The following is a 15,802-nucleotide window of genomic DNA, read 5'->3' as shown; positions in this document are numbered from 1 at the left end:
GGGGGGGGGGGGGGGAGGGTTAGTGACAGAGCAGGTTGCCTGATGGCCGAACATAATGGTGGCTATTCAGAGGCAGTGATTGCCGTCCAGGCCAGAATACAGATGAAGGTGCAGCCAAACATCTGTCTCCATCTTCGTGTTCATGTATTCCACTGCGGTTCAACCGCACACGGATGTGGTGTGGCCGAGCTCAGCAATTCTTCACAGTGACAGCAGGCGGCGACGCTCACGGTGTGAGACACCACGTTCACCCACATTACTGTCATCAATCCCCTGTTCTCACCCCCAACCTCTCTGATCATAAATTATCTGCCACTAGGCCTGAAACTACGGCAGCAGAGCAGGCTGGAGCTAAAGGTGAAGGACAGAGAAGAGGGACCATGAGTCATGGATAATTGTGTAAAAAAAAAAAGATCACACTAGTACTACCCTACCCTATTCCCTCAACACACACACACACTCACACACAAACTCATCAATGGCCTTTTTTAAGCTCTGACAGCCTCAGAGGGAGGTTCTTATTTGTTACCATGGAAACCCATGCCCCGAGAAGCCCAACATAAAGCAAAGCAAGTCTCACTTCTGCTGTGGCGTTTATGGGCTATTAAATCATTCATACCATGTTGCTACCAGTAACAGAATTATTAAATTTCCATTGTTATGTAACACAAACGAAGCGAAGCCCCGGAGGAACGAGGAGAGAAAAAGCAAAAGGCAGGAGACTGTAGATGAATGAGCAGGCTGTAGGAATGAGTGGTTTCTGTGAACACAGAGAGAAAAGAAAGGAGGAAAAGCTTGTCGACATGTTCTGGACAGCCTGACAGTAACTCAGGGAAAAAGATGCTTCTAAGGGTGAATAACAGTTGAACTCTGAAGAGACTGAAATGTCTTAGTTATGCTGATAACCCAGTGTTGATGAAAAACAAATGTACTTAAATCAAATATTTGTCTAGATCAGATCATCTAAGCTCCAAAATCAGACCAGCTGGATATCAGCCCTTGGATCAGATTATCTGAACCTAAACCCTTTGGTCCTAGTTGCAGGTAATCAGGTTTAGTTCATGTAAACTTTAGATTATCTACCTGTGAGACTGGACCTATGTTTAAACTGTTTTAGCCAGGAATTTGTTTTTTAAGTTGTCTAAACCTGAACTTGTGGTTTAGACTTTGGTTTAGATGACCTAAGTCTAAACTCAGTTAAGGGGTGGTCAAACCTACGGCCCATGGGCCAGAAACAGGTCACTTGATGGATTTAGAAAATAAGAAAAATACACAAACTTCACTTCATGTTCAGGATATTTTTTGTAAAATTACATTTAATTAAATATGAATAAAGAAACAACAAAAATATATTATATTTGTACTTTCTTTGCATGAAAATAAAGGAGGAAAACATGGGTGTTTTGTTACTGATAGTTAATTATGTTATGATTGGACTGGTCCGGCCCGTTTGACATCTAATTAGGTTGTATGAGGCCGACACCCCTGGTTTAGATCATTCAAACTGGAAGACTTGGTGTGTGATTTGGAAAAGTTTTAATCCTGGATGTCTGTCCTGACACACCAACCCTAATTGGAGACTTTTTAAAAATTGTCCTCTATAATCATCTGTGCACCTGCTCGTCGGTCCAACTCTTTGTCCGTCCGTCCATTCAACCAGCTCTGAACCCTGTCTCTGTTTCTGTCTTTAAAATGACGTGGTGTTTAACATCAGTCACAGCTGTGTTTACCTGGCCCTCTTATCTCCTGCATCCAGCAGGGTTTGAGCAGAGGCAAACAGGAACGGAGGAAACATCAATACTGAACCTGACAGACCAGACCGGAGTCCCCTGTGTGTGTGACACACTTATTGATTCACACCCAGACAAATAAGACACCCAGACAGCACAGAAACAGCTTTTCTGCTCCTAAACCTCAGTCAAACCTGACTGTTTAATCTATACAGGAACAAGAACTAATAGAAACCCTTACATATTTAAAAAAAAAAAAGATTTAATTTCTCTTTTCATTTTGTGCTCATTCAGCTGTGTGGAGTTTCTAATCCCTTCCCTGACGACAGGTGATATCAGCTCAGGCCTCCTGTGACTCCACCAGCTGACAGAACCAAATGGATCGGGACGAGCTCATGGAAAAAGTGAGTCAGGAATGTATATGTGTCTAATCTGATCCACGAGGTGGGTTGGAGGATCAGATTTTTTTCTCTTTACTGTATTTCGGCTGATGTTAGCACATGCAGCCGTGGCTAACACAGGTCCACTCTGATGTGACAGATGGACAGAGGAAATTGCATATAAAAGCTAAGCGCTCCTGTAACATAACTGCCCCTGATCCCTTCTGCTATTACCAGAAAATGACTCACAGTGTATCACATATGTGTAAACGCGGGTGTGAACGTGTGGCAGCGTGTTCGAGGCGACTCTGACACAGTGCAGCGGGCTGCAGGAGCTGTAGCAGCGGCCTGGTCCAGGAGCTCAGGGCTGGCAGCCACTACCTGTCAGAGCTGATTAAACAGTCGGTGTGACACGAGTGTGAGCAGCTCTGATCTGGGCTGCAGCGTACCTGGCATGTGCCTGCATACGTGTGTGGGCGTGGGTGATGTACTATGTGTTTGGGAGAGCGGAGAGAGTGTGAGCGTGGTTGTTTTGGTACATTACACCGAGCAAATGTGGAACAAAATATGGATGAGACTGAGTGAACCACAACAGTGGGCAGATATATGTGATATCATTCTAATGCTGTGTGTTACCTACAGGACAGACATAAACAATGGAAAGGATGAGCTTACCCCAACTAAAGGAAATACATTAAAAAAAAAAAGATGGGCCTGACGGAGCTATCTTTATTTGGACCATGTGAAAATGGTCTCAGAGCTTGGTCAGGGACTAAAGGTCTTCAGATATACCATGCATTAAAACAATTAGTCTGAAAAACTGCAAATAATTTATCTTTATTTGTCTATGAACAGGCAAATAATGACCTACCCTTCCACTAGGTGGCAGCAGACAGTTATTAAAAACTAAAATAAGAGAGGCTCGGAGGTGTTGACCGAGATCTTCCTGTGTCTCTTTCTTAAATTTCTGCCAATATATCAGCGTTGTGTTCAACTAAACAGGCTTCATACTGAGTAAGTAAACAGTGAGTATATGGATACTAGACCGCCATCGTATTTCATTACTAATACTTTTTATGACATTTTCTGATTGGTCCAGATCAGTCCAAATTTAAATGTTGGTGTTTTTGAGATGCACACTCAACAGCTCTGAAGCTGTGTTTTCTCTGATTCATCCCATAATTTACTTTTTTATGGAAAGGTAATACACATTTACTAAGGTAGTACTAACATGACATCTAATCCCTGAAGCAGAGGTCACCAATGTGGTGCCTGGGGTCACCTGGTAGTCCCCTAAGGTGCCCGTGGGGTATGTTCTAAAAACAAAGCTAGTCAACAAGAGGGTCAACAATTGTACTGTTACTGTACTTTTGGAATCAGTTCCACTTGCAGTGATATTCAAATGGGATCAATGACAATGGTAAGAAGAGTGTGTACTGTTGTATGTCCCAGAATGTATAATTATTATTGTTTGGTAAGTCTGTGTCAAACAAGTAGCTCTTCTTATTACTTGGTATTACTAGTGATGCAGTGGGATTAGACTACAGCAACTAGATCATTGTATCAGATATAACCCCTTGGTCTTTTCCCAAAATATGTAGAGATCTGAAAACTAAAAACATCAATAACTCCATGGACATCAGTTCAAATGACTAAGTTAATGCAGATGTTTTGGATGTCCTGACATTGTTGGTGTATGGTGCAGGCCTACTCACTGATCTCCAGCTGCCTCTGGATGCGTCCCTTGCAGCGCTCCCTGTAGTCTGACTGCGTGGTGTTGTATTCAGACATCACCTCCACAAACTTCCGGGACAGCGTGGAGTGCTGCACAAGAGCCACAACAAGTCAACAACACACTGAAATGATTGACTCGAAAACCTTACAGTGTTTGTGACCATTTCACATCGTAAAAAGACCAAAGACTTTACCTGCAAAAACAAAGATATTCTAGAAGATACAGACAGTTTTTACAGTTTTTTTTCTCGATTATACATGATGGCAGTTAATGTGATTCATGCTCTTTAATTTTTTTACTTTTCCATGTTCGTTTTTGACTCTCGCTGCTGACCCCTACCTGTGTTTTGCGTATCCTCAGGTCAGCCGATGACCTATTCTGTCCTTCCTCCTGCTCGATGGTTTGTTGAATACCTGCATGAACACGGTGGGTAGTTATGTGTTAGCAGCTGTTTGGAATGTTTATGTTTGTCCTTTATGCAAAGTTAAATATTGTCATCTTATCAAATAAGGTTTAATTCTTTTCAGCTTCACAAGGAGCTGCAGACAAACCCAGCAGTCACCGCAGGAGGACAGGGTGTGTGGTGGACCATTCGCCAGGTCATCACAAGACAAGACAGAGACAAATGAACATTGACGCTCACGTTCACACCTGTAGTCAACTTAGAGTAGTGCAGGTCTCTACAGCCTGAATAGAGACTTTCAGATCCTGCAGAAAGACTTGGGATCTAACCCGTGACCTTCTTCCTGTAAGGCAAGTGTGTTAGCCATATCTCTCCTGTGTAGTTGTATTTGAAATGTAGCGCATTTAAAATATATGCTGATTGTATTCTGATATACAAGTACAAGTATTTACTACCAATTATTTTGTTTTGTTAAATATTACAATTTTCGTTGTAATTGTGAGAAAAAAAAGTCTTTCTTCTTTAACCTGCTTTAAAAATTGCTCATACGACATTTACAAGCTCTACTACAAACAGTCGGTGGAAATGGAGCAGCTCAGTTCTTACACATGATTTTGTCCCTGGGTGCAGTTTGACTACGATGAGGTCACTTGCACACAAACGCAGATGCAAAAGTATCCTGTGGCAACCACTGACGTGATCTGTGGCGACGCAGCCGGAGCTTTGTCAGGCAGAACCTGTTCCACCTGATAGCACTGGTGTCATGCATGTGTATAAGTGCACATGCATTAATGCTCCACACGTTGCTGTTGCTATATTTACTGTGTGTGTGTGTGTATGAGTGCGCATGTGCGTAAGGCACACACAGGATGAGGGATGGAGGCCATTATCCTGCAGCTCTTTGCTCAGATGTTGTTTTTGTACTTCCCTGAATATACTGTGTAGGTATTTTATCTCTAATCCCTTTTCTTTGCCACCTGAGCCCCTGCAGGCAGACCGACTCCAGGGAATTGTGCCTTACTATAAGGAAGGAATTACAGTGGGGCCGTGAGATACGAGTTTTCCAAGTTACGAGTAAGCGTTAGCAAGATATTTCCTCGTTATGTTTTCACTCAACACTGTCCCTCAAAGGGTTATTTACCCATATTTATAACAATGATATAAAATGTTTTCTTCATTATTATTATTTTATATTATCAATGTATTTGTTTTTATTTATGTTTTTGGTGTTTAGATGGGGGGATTTTAATTGAATTAATTACCAGCATATTTCTGGGGGGCTGGAATTAATTGGCTGTTATTTTTAATGTGGAAAATTCTTTCGAGATACCAGCAGATCGACACTCCACTGTTTTTTGTGTCAAACACAAAGGCACCACATGACGTACCATGAGGTAAACAGGAAGAGAAGGTTGGACTCACCTGTACATGCATAAAGTATATGTATGTACACACACACACACACACACACACACACACACACACACACACACACGTGCACCGACACTGTGTGATTGAACTATTAGATATTTAATGTTCAGAAGTGAAAGTAAATCTGAGTGCCTGTGCCTGTGAGTCACAGCTAACACTTTAGCAGAGAGTAGCAGCAGATCTACTGCTGACTGAGGAGTCTATTCACTGACTCATGTTTTTTTTTTTTTTAATCAGTTTGAAAAGAAGAAAATAGCCACATAGAAATGTAAAAATCAGATACATTCAACTTTTAGGAATTATCTAAAAAAAAGTTGGATTTTAATTCACTGAGTTTTCCCATTTCATTTTACTTTATTATATTTATAACTTTTTTAAAAAGACAACATGTGAGACTGTCTGTGTATCATGAATAATCTACTGTCAGTGAGTCAGAAATGACTCACTCTTTAATTTGGACCGCACTTTGTTGGCCAACTTCTTGATGTCGGCCATTAGATCCTCCAGCTCAGCCTTAGTTTCTGAGGAGAGAAGAGATGAACGAAAACAAATCAAACATTTGAATTTGATTTAACTTCATTTATAACTTACCATCGTAACTACACCTGTTTCACAGCATGAGTGTGACATTCTCATTGGTTAAAAGTTTATATAAATTTCCTTAACTTAAACTCAAACTCACCCGGGGCTGAAAAATGACAAACTACTACACTTTGAATAAACCTTAATTAATCAGCAGTTAATGAAGAACAGCGTCTGAACCACAGCCTCCAGAGGAGTTCACTGTTCACGACACATACAATCATCAAATACAATAATAGAGCAATTTATCATGTTTAACGCAAGAATACATGGTTTAAAAAAGTATTTATGGAAGACCAGGTTGGCTCCAAGCTACAGGAAGATGTTGACGGCTAATGCTAATTTAGAATTCAATCATCTGTAACTTTTTTATAGCCTAAATCCTCAAATTAATGAGCACAGTTTCTCAAGTATAACTTGGACTTTATTTAGTTTTGAATTTTCTAATATGCAGTATAAAATAATGCTTTTTCAAAATATTAAATAGCTTTAAATAGCTAAGTTAGCAGTTTAGAGGATCAGCCAAAGATCAAATGTACTTTGGTTTTGTTTCAGACTTACAACTTTTTTACAAAATTTAAGTAGGGACATTCATGAGCTTTAATGTATTTTTGATTGACAGTCTGAACACAAATATATTTTTTCTAGAATAAAGGAGAAGTGTTTCTTTTTTCTTATCTTTACAAATGCATAATAAACCACCAGGACAGAGAACAGATGCCACGCACTGAAACCTATGGCAAACATCTGTGTACGATTACAAGCACAGTCTGAATGATGGATAATTTGATTACACAGTATGAGGCTTCAATTACTACTAAATTATTCAAACATCATATCTGCATATTGTCTGACGGGGGAAATAACTCAGAAGAATGACACAGTCCCCTGATCTCATTTGGTACACTGGTACATTAACACTGCACGACTGACGGCTGTGACAGCGCCGGAGTTTGGAACGTCTTAAAACAGTGAAGGAAGGACGGCTGTGGCACCGGGTTTGACAACACAAAAACTCATAAACACGCAATAACCAGAGGAAGTACAGAATATTATCCCCATGACTGGCTGCTGTGATAATGCTAATGGTTCTGTTGGGACGCTGAAGCTTCTACACACAGAGCTGCGCAGGCTTGACAAGCATTTAATCTGCTTAACAAACGTATTCTCATATCAGCCAACATCAGCGCAGTGGGTGTGAACGTGTGCAATGACATCCTGTCTGAAAACAAATCCAAACATATACATAATATATATATATATTTACAACTATATACATGCACTGTATCCATATATTGATATAAACACACATCAAATTAGAAGATAATATCAGTAATCAGCAATATATTGTCCCGTAATATGTATGTATATATATATTTATATGTATATATAAAGAAGAAGATTTTAGAATCTGACTGTAACGAGGTCACCTTCGTGAAGAACAGGAGAAGGATACTGAATTGCCCATTAATTGTTCTGTGGCTTCTTCACCATCAACACGGCGAAAAGAACAAACCTCCAGAGGCTCAGACGTGAATTTTAACAACACAAGATAAATCGGCGTACTTCCTGGTGTTGTCCTGCACTTTGGAAGACGAAGGGATAACAAGAGCAGTTTTGCGGACTGCCTAATCAGCGGCTGTGTTTCCTCACCGGTCTCGTATGTCTCAATTACACTGATTTACGTCAAAACCCCAAAACCCTAACGACCATATCCTGAAGCTCCATTTGTTAAAATAGTTTCTGCACATACAGTAGATATTTTTCTGTCAGTGAATAAAATTACCCAAAATGACTAAACATCTTATTTGGATGTTGGGTGGCAGAAATGGCACAGAGCCTGGAAAAAAATAGATTTTGTAATTGTAGACAAGGAACATCAGTGTTATGTACTGTAAGCAGTGATACATCATCAATTGTAACCCTTTTGTTCATACATCAGGACAGAAGCTGATGGATTTTTAAAAGTTCACTAAGGTGCAGGTGTCAAACTAAATTGAGCTAGGGGGCACTGTTGCCACTGCCATCTCACTGAAGGGCCAAAAAACAAACCAGTGGGTGACCACATCACATTATACTGACATCCAGTTGCGGGCCGCATGTTTGTGGTTAGTGGGCAAAAAGCAGCCCGCGAACCTCGTGTTTAGCACCGCTGCACTGAGGTGTGCTTTCCTGCGTACGGTTGACAAATTAATGGCAAACGGTTTCAAACGTCACTATCACACCTTTGTTGGAGTTGAACCGCAGAAATGGAGTTGAATAGCAGAAAACTACTGACTACACCTTTAAATATTAGCCAGATCATTAGCACTGATCATCTTAGCAACACACAGTACAGTCACATGAAGTCAGGTCAGAGTGTGTGTGTGTATTTTCTATAAACAAAATGTTGTGGTGAGGACATTTTGCAGGTCCCCATTATTATTAAGTTTGAATTTAGAATAAGAAATCATATCAGATTAGAGTCAGGGTGAGGATTAGGATTAGGATTAGGAGCTGGGGAAGTCTTAGAGTTTAGGAAAAGGGCTCACACTGTGTGTTTCTGTGTGTGTGAATGTGTTTGGACAGGAAGTGGAATTCTTCCTCGTCATCAGACACAGGAGGCCAAACTGCCTGATCAGGTGTCCATACAGCCTCGTTATTGTCTGCCGTTATCAAGGAGTGGAGAGTTTGCCCAATAAGTGGAGGCAGGAGTGAGCCTGAGGCAAATTAGAGGGCAAAAGTGAGGAGTCAATTGAGCTGTGGCTTCACACTCCATCCCTCTCACAGCCACTCTCAAATGGAATCTTCAGGTCATGCTTGTCGCCATCATTAAGACTGCGTTGCTATGGCGATGAGTGCAGTGGTCCTCTCAGCCAGTCTCACATTGTTTAAAAGTGACAGAGAGAAAGAGAGTCGGGAAGCGAGAGGCGGAGACCGACTGCAAGGCCGGGGAGAAGTGGAGGAAATGTGGAAATGAAGTGACAATGAGTCGTTTACTCATACAGGAGATTTAAGGTGGAGTCAGACGACCAATATTTGGCAGCACTCGGAATGAAGATGATGTTTACATGTGTGTAGTCCAGCTTTAAAAAAACATTGTTTTTTAATGACCATCCAGATAGGCTCTTACTTTGGGAGGTTACTGTTCCGAGGTACTACTAACAGTTTAAGTTCTTCAGTTCTACTTTAAGTAGTAGAAGTAGTTTTTGATTTAGATTTTCTTCAGCTTTAAAATCAATCTTAAACTTGATTTTGTCTCTGAAGCAACAGCGAAGGGAAACCGATTCACTGAGCGGCTGGAATAAAATCTTAATTAAGTGGATTGATTGATTGGCTGATTGGCTGATTGTGACAGTGGTGGAGCACTGGGCAGTTTGTGATGTCACCATCATGTATCCAAGCTTTTGAGCTTTTGTTTTCATCATTATTACATGATTATATGCAGAGCCTTTAATCCATTAAAATATATAACTGTGATGTGATGGACTATAATTACCAGTTAATCAAAAATGTATCAGGGATTTTGTATCGGTTCTAAATATATAAAAATGAAATAGTGGTTTTCCTGGTGAAGTGTATGAACAATGTTATTATTATTATTATCAATAAGGTTCCCCGCCTTCTCCAGCCATCCATTTATCATCCAAACATCCATCCATTTATCCAATCCTCCATCAACTCATCCAAACATCCATCCATTTATCCAAACCTCCATCCAAACATTTATCAATCTAAACATCCATCTAAACATCCATCCATCCATCCAAACATCCATCCATCTAAACCTCCATCTTTTATTGCCGTGATGATTTTCTAAACCAACTTAGTAACTGTTTTATCAGCCTTTTACTTCACTGTTTAATCTAACACTGACTTGTTGTTATTATTGCAGTTTTTTTTTTTTCAAATCAGATTTTTTTTTCCACTGATAAAAATAGACAACAGGCTCTGTGAATTTATTTTCTCAGTGCCTGGTACTAACTCTGTTCCAATGAGCACTGACTTAAAACACTTCCAGCAGCAGCTTTTTGTCACTAAGGGCTGTGAATATACTGAAAAAATATATATATTTCCTGGTCAGATTCCATTCCATCCAAAAGTCCGTTCTGTTCCTTGCGAAGTATATGAAATGACAACAAGAAGACTTTCCAGTGACTACATGCTGCATTTCTCAGTGTGTTTTAGTTTTCATTTCCAACACTGATCTACATTTATGAACCCCACGCTCAAGCTGCAGGTGTTTGCAACAACCTGAGAATGTTTCATTTTAATCACTCGAGTCCCACTGACTGAGACATGGACTGAAATTGCATCCACTCAAATTGGGAAAAGAAAAAAAGTCCCTGTTGACGCTGCAAACACACAAACACCAGATGAAGCTGCTTCTAAAACAAGACTCTGTGTTCGCTTCGAAAAAAAAAAAAACCCGACAACAGTGGGCACAGAGTCTTCTTCTTATTATTGTTTTGATTAAACTACAGAAAACCAGACTGAGTCAATAAATTCCACAAAGAAATATATATGTATGTATGTATACAGTATACACAGTGATCCCTCTCCTACTGTATCGTAGTTGTTGCGTTCCAAGACCCACCGCGAAATAGGACAAATCGTGACGTAGAGGTGAGATAGTTTTTATATTACTGACGTATATATTTCCCCCCGCTATTATTAACCCTCCCTAGACTGTATTACCCCCTTCCCAAACAGTAGAGTTGTAGAATGGCGACGCAGAGCGAAGTGAACGAGAGAATGGCCGACAGACGAGGGCAGATGCTGAGAGATGCTACGATGCATGAGCCAATTAGAGTGAGGAACAGAAGAGGATGCTCAACTAGCCAATAATACGAGTACAGATTGTATTAGCCAATAGTACGCTGCGTACGATCTCGTCTAGGTAAACACACACTGAGAAAGTGACGCAGCAAATTCAGGAATTCACAGTGTTACTGTACGTCAGGAGTCAGAGATGGAACCAGAGCTGAGTGACATCACTGGTACCTGAGAGTCATTAGGTCCAAGACCAGATCAGAACTTCACCTGCTTCACTCATTAGGAACATTAGGGTAAATGGTCACGTAGATACAACTTCAGAGAAGAATGTTCAGCTGGACGTCACCTTGACCTTCCAGCTCAGCTCGTTGCCCTTAAGGCAGCACCAGCGTTTATCCACTTACAGAAAGACATCACGTCAAGGGTTTTTTTTTTTTTTAAATCCTTAAGTGCCGTCAGTTTGTGTCTCAGACTGATAAAAGGAATAATACCCACACAAACCACTGTGTGTGTGCGTGTGTGTGCGCGTGTGTGAGATGTGATATCAGGGTACCTTGACACTGACGAGACACAATGGCCGTTCTGTCTCCTCCCATTATAACTCAGGGTAAATTGCTACCATTCCAGACTCTTACGCTCAGCCATTTATCTTTTCCATTCATCTCTCAGTCTCTCTCCCACTCTCTCTCTCTCTCTCTCTCTCAATGTCAATATCTGACCAGTGCTTTCCGTGTTTGCTCGCCTCATTGATCGTCTAGAGTCCAGCTTTCTCTGACGTTTCACTGTGAATGTGAATCTGAGCTCAAACATCACTCATATTTGTCCTGGTGTGTGAATGTGACGCATGAGAAAAAGGAGATAAAACACACACACACACACACACACACACACACACACACACTCCATTATCCCTGCATTTAATTTGTAAATATAACAGTATGTTTTACGTCAGTGCTCAGTCCTAATCAGAGTCAGTGTCTTTGAATGTTGTCTCCATTCATTCAGTGCAGACTGTTGATTCTAATGGTCCAATTTGATAGTTTTAACATTTTGAATTTTTTTTTTTAGAAAACTTTACATTTAATGTTCTGCAGTTTTGTTAAAATATTCAAAAACTATTCAAAAATTATCTAACTTGAAGTGTTTGTGACCAGGTTTTTTAAAAACTGCTGGTCTTTTTCACTAACGCTTTGAATCCTCTGCCTTAAACAGGTTAGTTCTGTCCATGTCTAATGTGGTTTTTAATATTGTTTCTTGACATTTATCTCATAAAGGCAGTAATGACCAGCGGCAGGACAGAGCAGAGCAGTGCTGTTTCTGTTTAATTCTGGTACCTTCCATTATCTCCACCTCTCCATACGTATGTCCTCGTCTGGCACGTGAACTTCACAATCACTTTATCATGACTTGGAGATTGATATTCTTATTTCGCAGAACAAAGATGCAGCTCCAACACCACCTCCGCTGAGACAGTATGATGGGAGTGTAAGTGAAAAGAGGGTGGAGGAAGAACAAAGAGTGCAGACAAACTGCCGGCATCTTACACAACACTTTTCAAATTTCGGTGGAGGAGCTTTGGCAAACTGCACCCAGAGGGAGGCAGCGCACGCAGCCAAAAACTGACACTAGAAATAGTAACACTCTCAGGCTGCAATTAAAACAAACATCCACCGAGCTGCGAGCCCAGGACTTTTCAGGAGTCGGAGTGAAGATTCTGCTGTTTGGAAACTGGAGGTTGAGATGTCTGAGAGAGCAGGGGGGAAAAAACAGCAGACTGTTGGAAAACACAGTGGGACATGTTGTCAAATACGACTGTGGAGTGGATTAATGATAAGGAGCACATTTCCAGCAGGGAGTCTAATTAGAATTTGCAGTGGAATGGCAGAGGCGTGCAGATTAAACTTCGTATTTGGGGGATTTTTACATTAACATTCTCTTTTGTCTCACCAAATCTGCGTCCATCTACTCAGGGAATAACATTCTGACAAACTGTCGCAGCAGCTGAAGTCCTGAGTCATAATTTAGTGAAACTGTGACTCAGGAGAGACTAACAAGCAAACACAAATCTAAAGTGTTTCCTGTTAGGTTTTCCACTGATTATCACAAATGTTTTAAAATGGTGGTTTATGTCGCAAAATGGGGCATCATTTAAAACGTCTTGGCCACCTGGTGGTAGCTGATTGTACAGCTCCACCCAGCTGTGGAGCACATGCTATTTTTACTTGGCTGACACGATTGGGTGTATTGAGTGATTACAAAGACGAAAATGAAGAAACAGAGCTCAACCTGGGGGCAAGAAAGTTTTCAGATAAACTCAAAGTCATAATAACTCAATACAATGGAACCACGAGATACGAGGTTAGTTAAATAACCCAGTAAGGAACAGTGAGTGTAATAATGGAGCTCGGTTGAGCACTCGTAACTCGATGTTTCCTTGTATCACAAGGAAAATATCAGAATCATTGCTCACTCAGAACTTAAAAAACTCATACGTCAGGGAGCTCGTATCGAGGGGTTCCACTGTAAGTCCATGTGGTATTGATTCCAGCTATTGGTTGCAAGCAGGTCCGCTACTACTGAACCACTGTGGACCCAAAGGTCTGTCAACTGAAAAAAGTTTTGGATTTCCACGAGATAAAATGGAGAAGGAGTGACAAAGTTTTATTTATCATGGTGTTGTACAGTCTATTGATGATAGGTGATGTGAGGGAGCTGTGGCGAGGGGCGGAGCCTAGATTACAGGTACGTTCGGTCACAATGGTCAAGGAAATGCAATACTTGCAGGGGCCAGTTAAAGGTGACAGTGACAATAGCATAATATAGGTGTGTAACTCGTCAGTCCAGGAAGTACACACAAGCACATCCAAATACACAATATTTACAAAACCACCTAAATCCTATAATACCACCTTAAAATACCAACTGAAACAAATGTTTTAATACAACGCTTTTAAAAAAAATCCTAATCTCCTGGAAGATTTAAGGTCTCTGCAGATTAACCAATCACCAATGACCTCTGACCCTCCACTTATGAAATGTGTCCTGACCACGGCAAAAACCAGAAGCCAATTCCCACCAGGCCAGAACTCCAAATGAGGTCAAGCTCGGTTCTAAGAATAAATGTAAAGTGCATCTGTGTCTTCCTTCCCAGCATCAGAGTGAAGTGCCCCTGATGAGGTTCAATACCGACGATGACGTGCAGCCCGTCACCTCATTTATCATTGTTACTGTTAACTTGCCCACACAGGCACCGAGCCTCAACACACACCACTTAAAAAGATCCAACTTTTCCACGTTGAAAGTCACCCAGGACGGAGCACAGACTGATCTGGTTAACTCAGGACTCGGAGGGCGACGTGTGGGAAGACAGGAGAGATAAACAGTCATCCTGAATGGATATTTGTTTGTCCAATAAGTTCACCCTCCATCCACTAGTCGGCGGTCTAATACACAGTCAAACCACATGTTGTCATTTACACACGCTGTGGGGAAATGTTTTTGTTTCACCAAAAGCAACTATCAATAAAATCCCTTCATCAAATCCCAGCATGTGTTTGTTGAGGTTCAACCTCTGGTTGGTGGCCCAGCTTGTGTCAGAGCAGTATGGTCGAGTCAGTGAGTCTACGACTGAGTCTGACTGACACAACAGTCAAATGGATTGTTCAGGACTGTAGACTGATCAATATTGACATTTTCAGTTATTCTTTTTTATATTTCTCTCGACATTTTCTCATATTAATAATTCCATCGTTAGGATTAGACACTTTTTTTCATATTTAGAAATGTTAATTCATCACAAATTAATAAACTCTCCATCTTCCTGTGTTCAAATATCTAATCCAGCAAGAAAGTAAAAGAATACTTCCTGCTGTGTACTGTGGTTCCACGCTGTGGGGAAATGTTTTTGTTTCAAAAATAATTCTTCCTGCTGTGTACTGTGGTTGCAACTGTGGCGCCACTTTCAGAGCAAATGCTTTAAAGTTTTCATTTGCATACAGTACAGACTGTATTCATAGACGATGTACACAGACAGAGAGAGAGAGAGACAACCAAGACAAGAGCAGAGAACGTGAATGATGGTCCATCCCAGCACACAACAGGTCGACAGAGAAGAATGACCTGACCTCTGTGGGATCAACCACCCTGACACCTACTGACTGGTGTGCATTTATCAGCGATGCCACACACACCACACACACTGACCATAAAGGTTGGTGTAAAAGACGTCAACCTATGGGAGACTTTGCATCTGGTCTCAGTGCGGCTCATCCCTGAACCAGCGGCTGGTTAAGGAGGCTCCTCTGACCCCCGCAGCATCAGGCAGATCGATGCTCTCTCAGGCAGAGGGAGAGCTGTTACTGCTGTAAGTTAAGCCCCTCCAACCCTCTCTTTTGTGTGCAGGCGTCGTGTCAATGCCCTGACACAAATGAGAGAGGGAGAAGCGTGAGAGAACACAGATGTGGGGGCGGTGGGAGAGAGGGAGGAAAGATGGATTGTAGTCCACGGTGCAGATGTGAGTGGTACAAACAGGTGGAGGAGAAACGAGGAGCTGAGAAGCACCGCACACTCGGTTGGTAGTATTTGATGAGGGAACAGAGGGAATGAGTGAGTGGAAGAATAAAAGAACGCAGGAGCAGGCTGTAGAAACGTCTGAGGAAACTGCTCTTAATTACCTTCATTATCCCTTTGTTAGTGAAGTAACGCAACAGTCCCAGAACTGTTTTACATCTTACTGCATCACGGAGAACTAGATTAGACTCTTCTTTTATTTCTGTCGAAGGCTTCT

The 15,802-nt window shown here is 41.2% G+C and overlaps 1 protein-coding gene and 1 long non-coding RNA gene across 4 annotated transcripts in view; one reads left to right on the top strand and one right to left on the bottom strand.

Moving 5' to 3' along the window:
* Positions 1-15,802, bottom strand: part of stx1a (syntaxin 1A (brain)) — a 43,949-nt gene that overhangs the window by 10,512 nt on the left and 17,635 nt on the right. For all 3 annotated transcript variants that reach the window (XM_008309696.3, XM_008309697.3, XM_025055110.1), the window contains exons 4-6: positions 6,126-6,200; positions 4,185-4,258; positions 3,826-3,934 (exon numbers count right to left, since the gene is read on the bottom strand). In XM_008309696.3, coding sequence (XP_008307918.1) covers positions 3,826-3,934; positions 4,185-4,258; positions 6,126-6,200 — 258 coding nt within the window. The remainder of the gene's footprint in view (positions 1-3,825; positions 3,935-4,184; positions 4,259-6,125; positions 6,201-15,802) is intronic.
* LOC103378469 (uncharacterized) lies at positions 1,745-4,920 on the top strand. The gene is made up of 3 exons (XR_521514.2): positions 1,745-2,134; positions 4,206-4,271; positions 4,373-4,920. It is a non-coding gene; the product is annotated as an uncharacterized LOC103378469 (long non-coding RNA).

Source organism: Cynoglossus semilaevis, chromosome 4 (genome assembly GCF_000523025.1).
Source record: "Cynoglossus semilaevis isolate Cse_v1.0 chromosome 4, Cse_v1.0, whole genome shotgun sequence".
In the NCBI taxonomy this organism is placed as follows: Eukaryota; Metazoa; Chordata; class Actinopteri; order Pleuronectiformes; family Cynoglossidae; genus Cynoglossus; species Cynoglossus semilaevis.
Note: the sequence above shows the minus strand (reverse complement) of the source record. Positions and strands in the feature narration are given on the sequence as shown.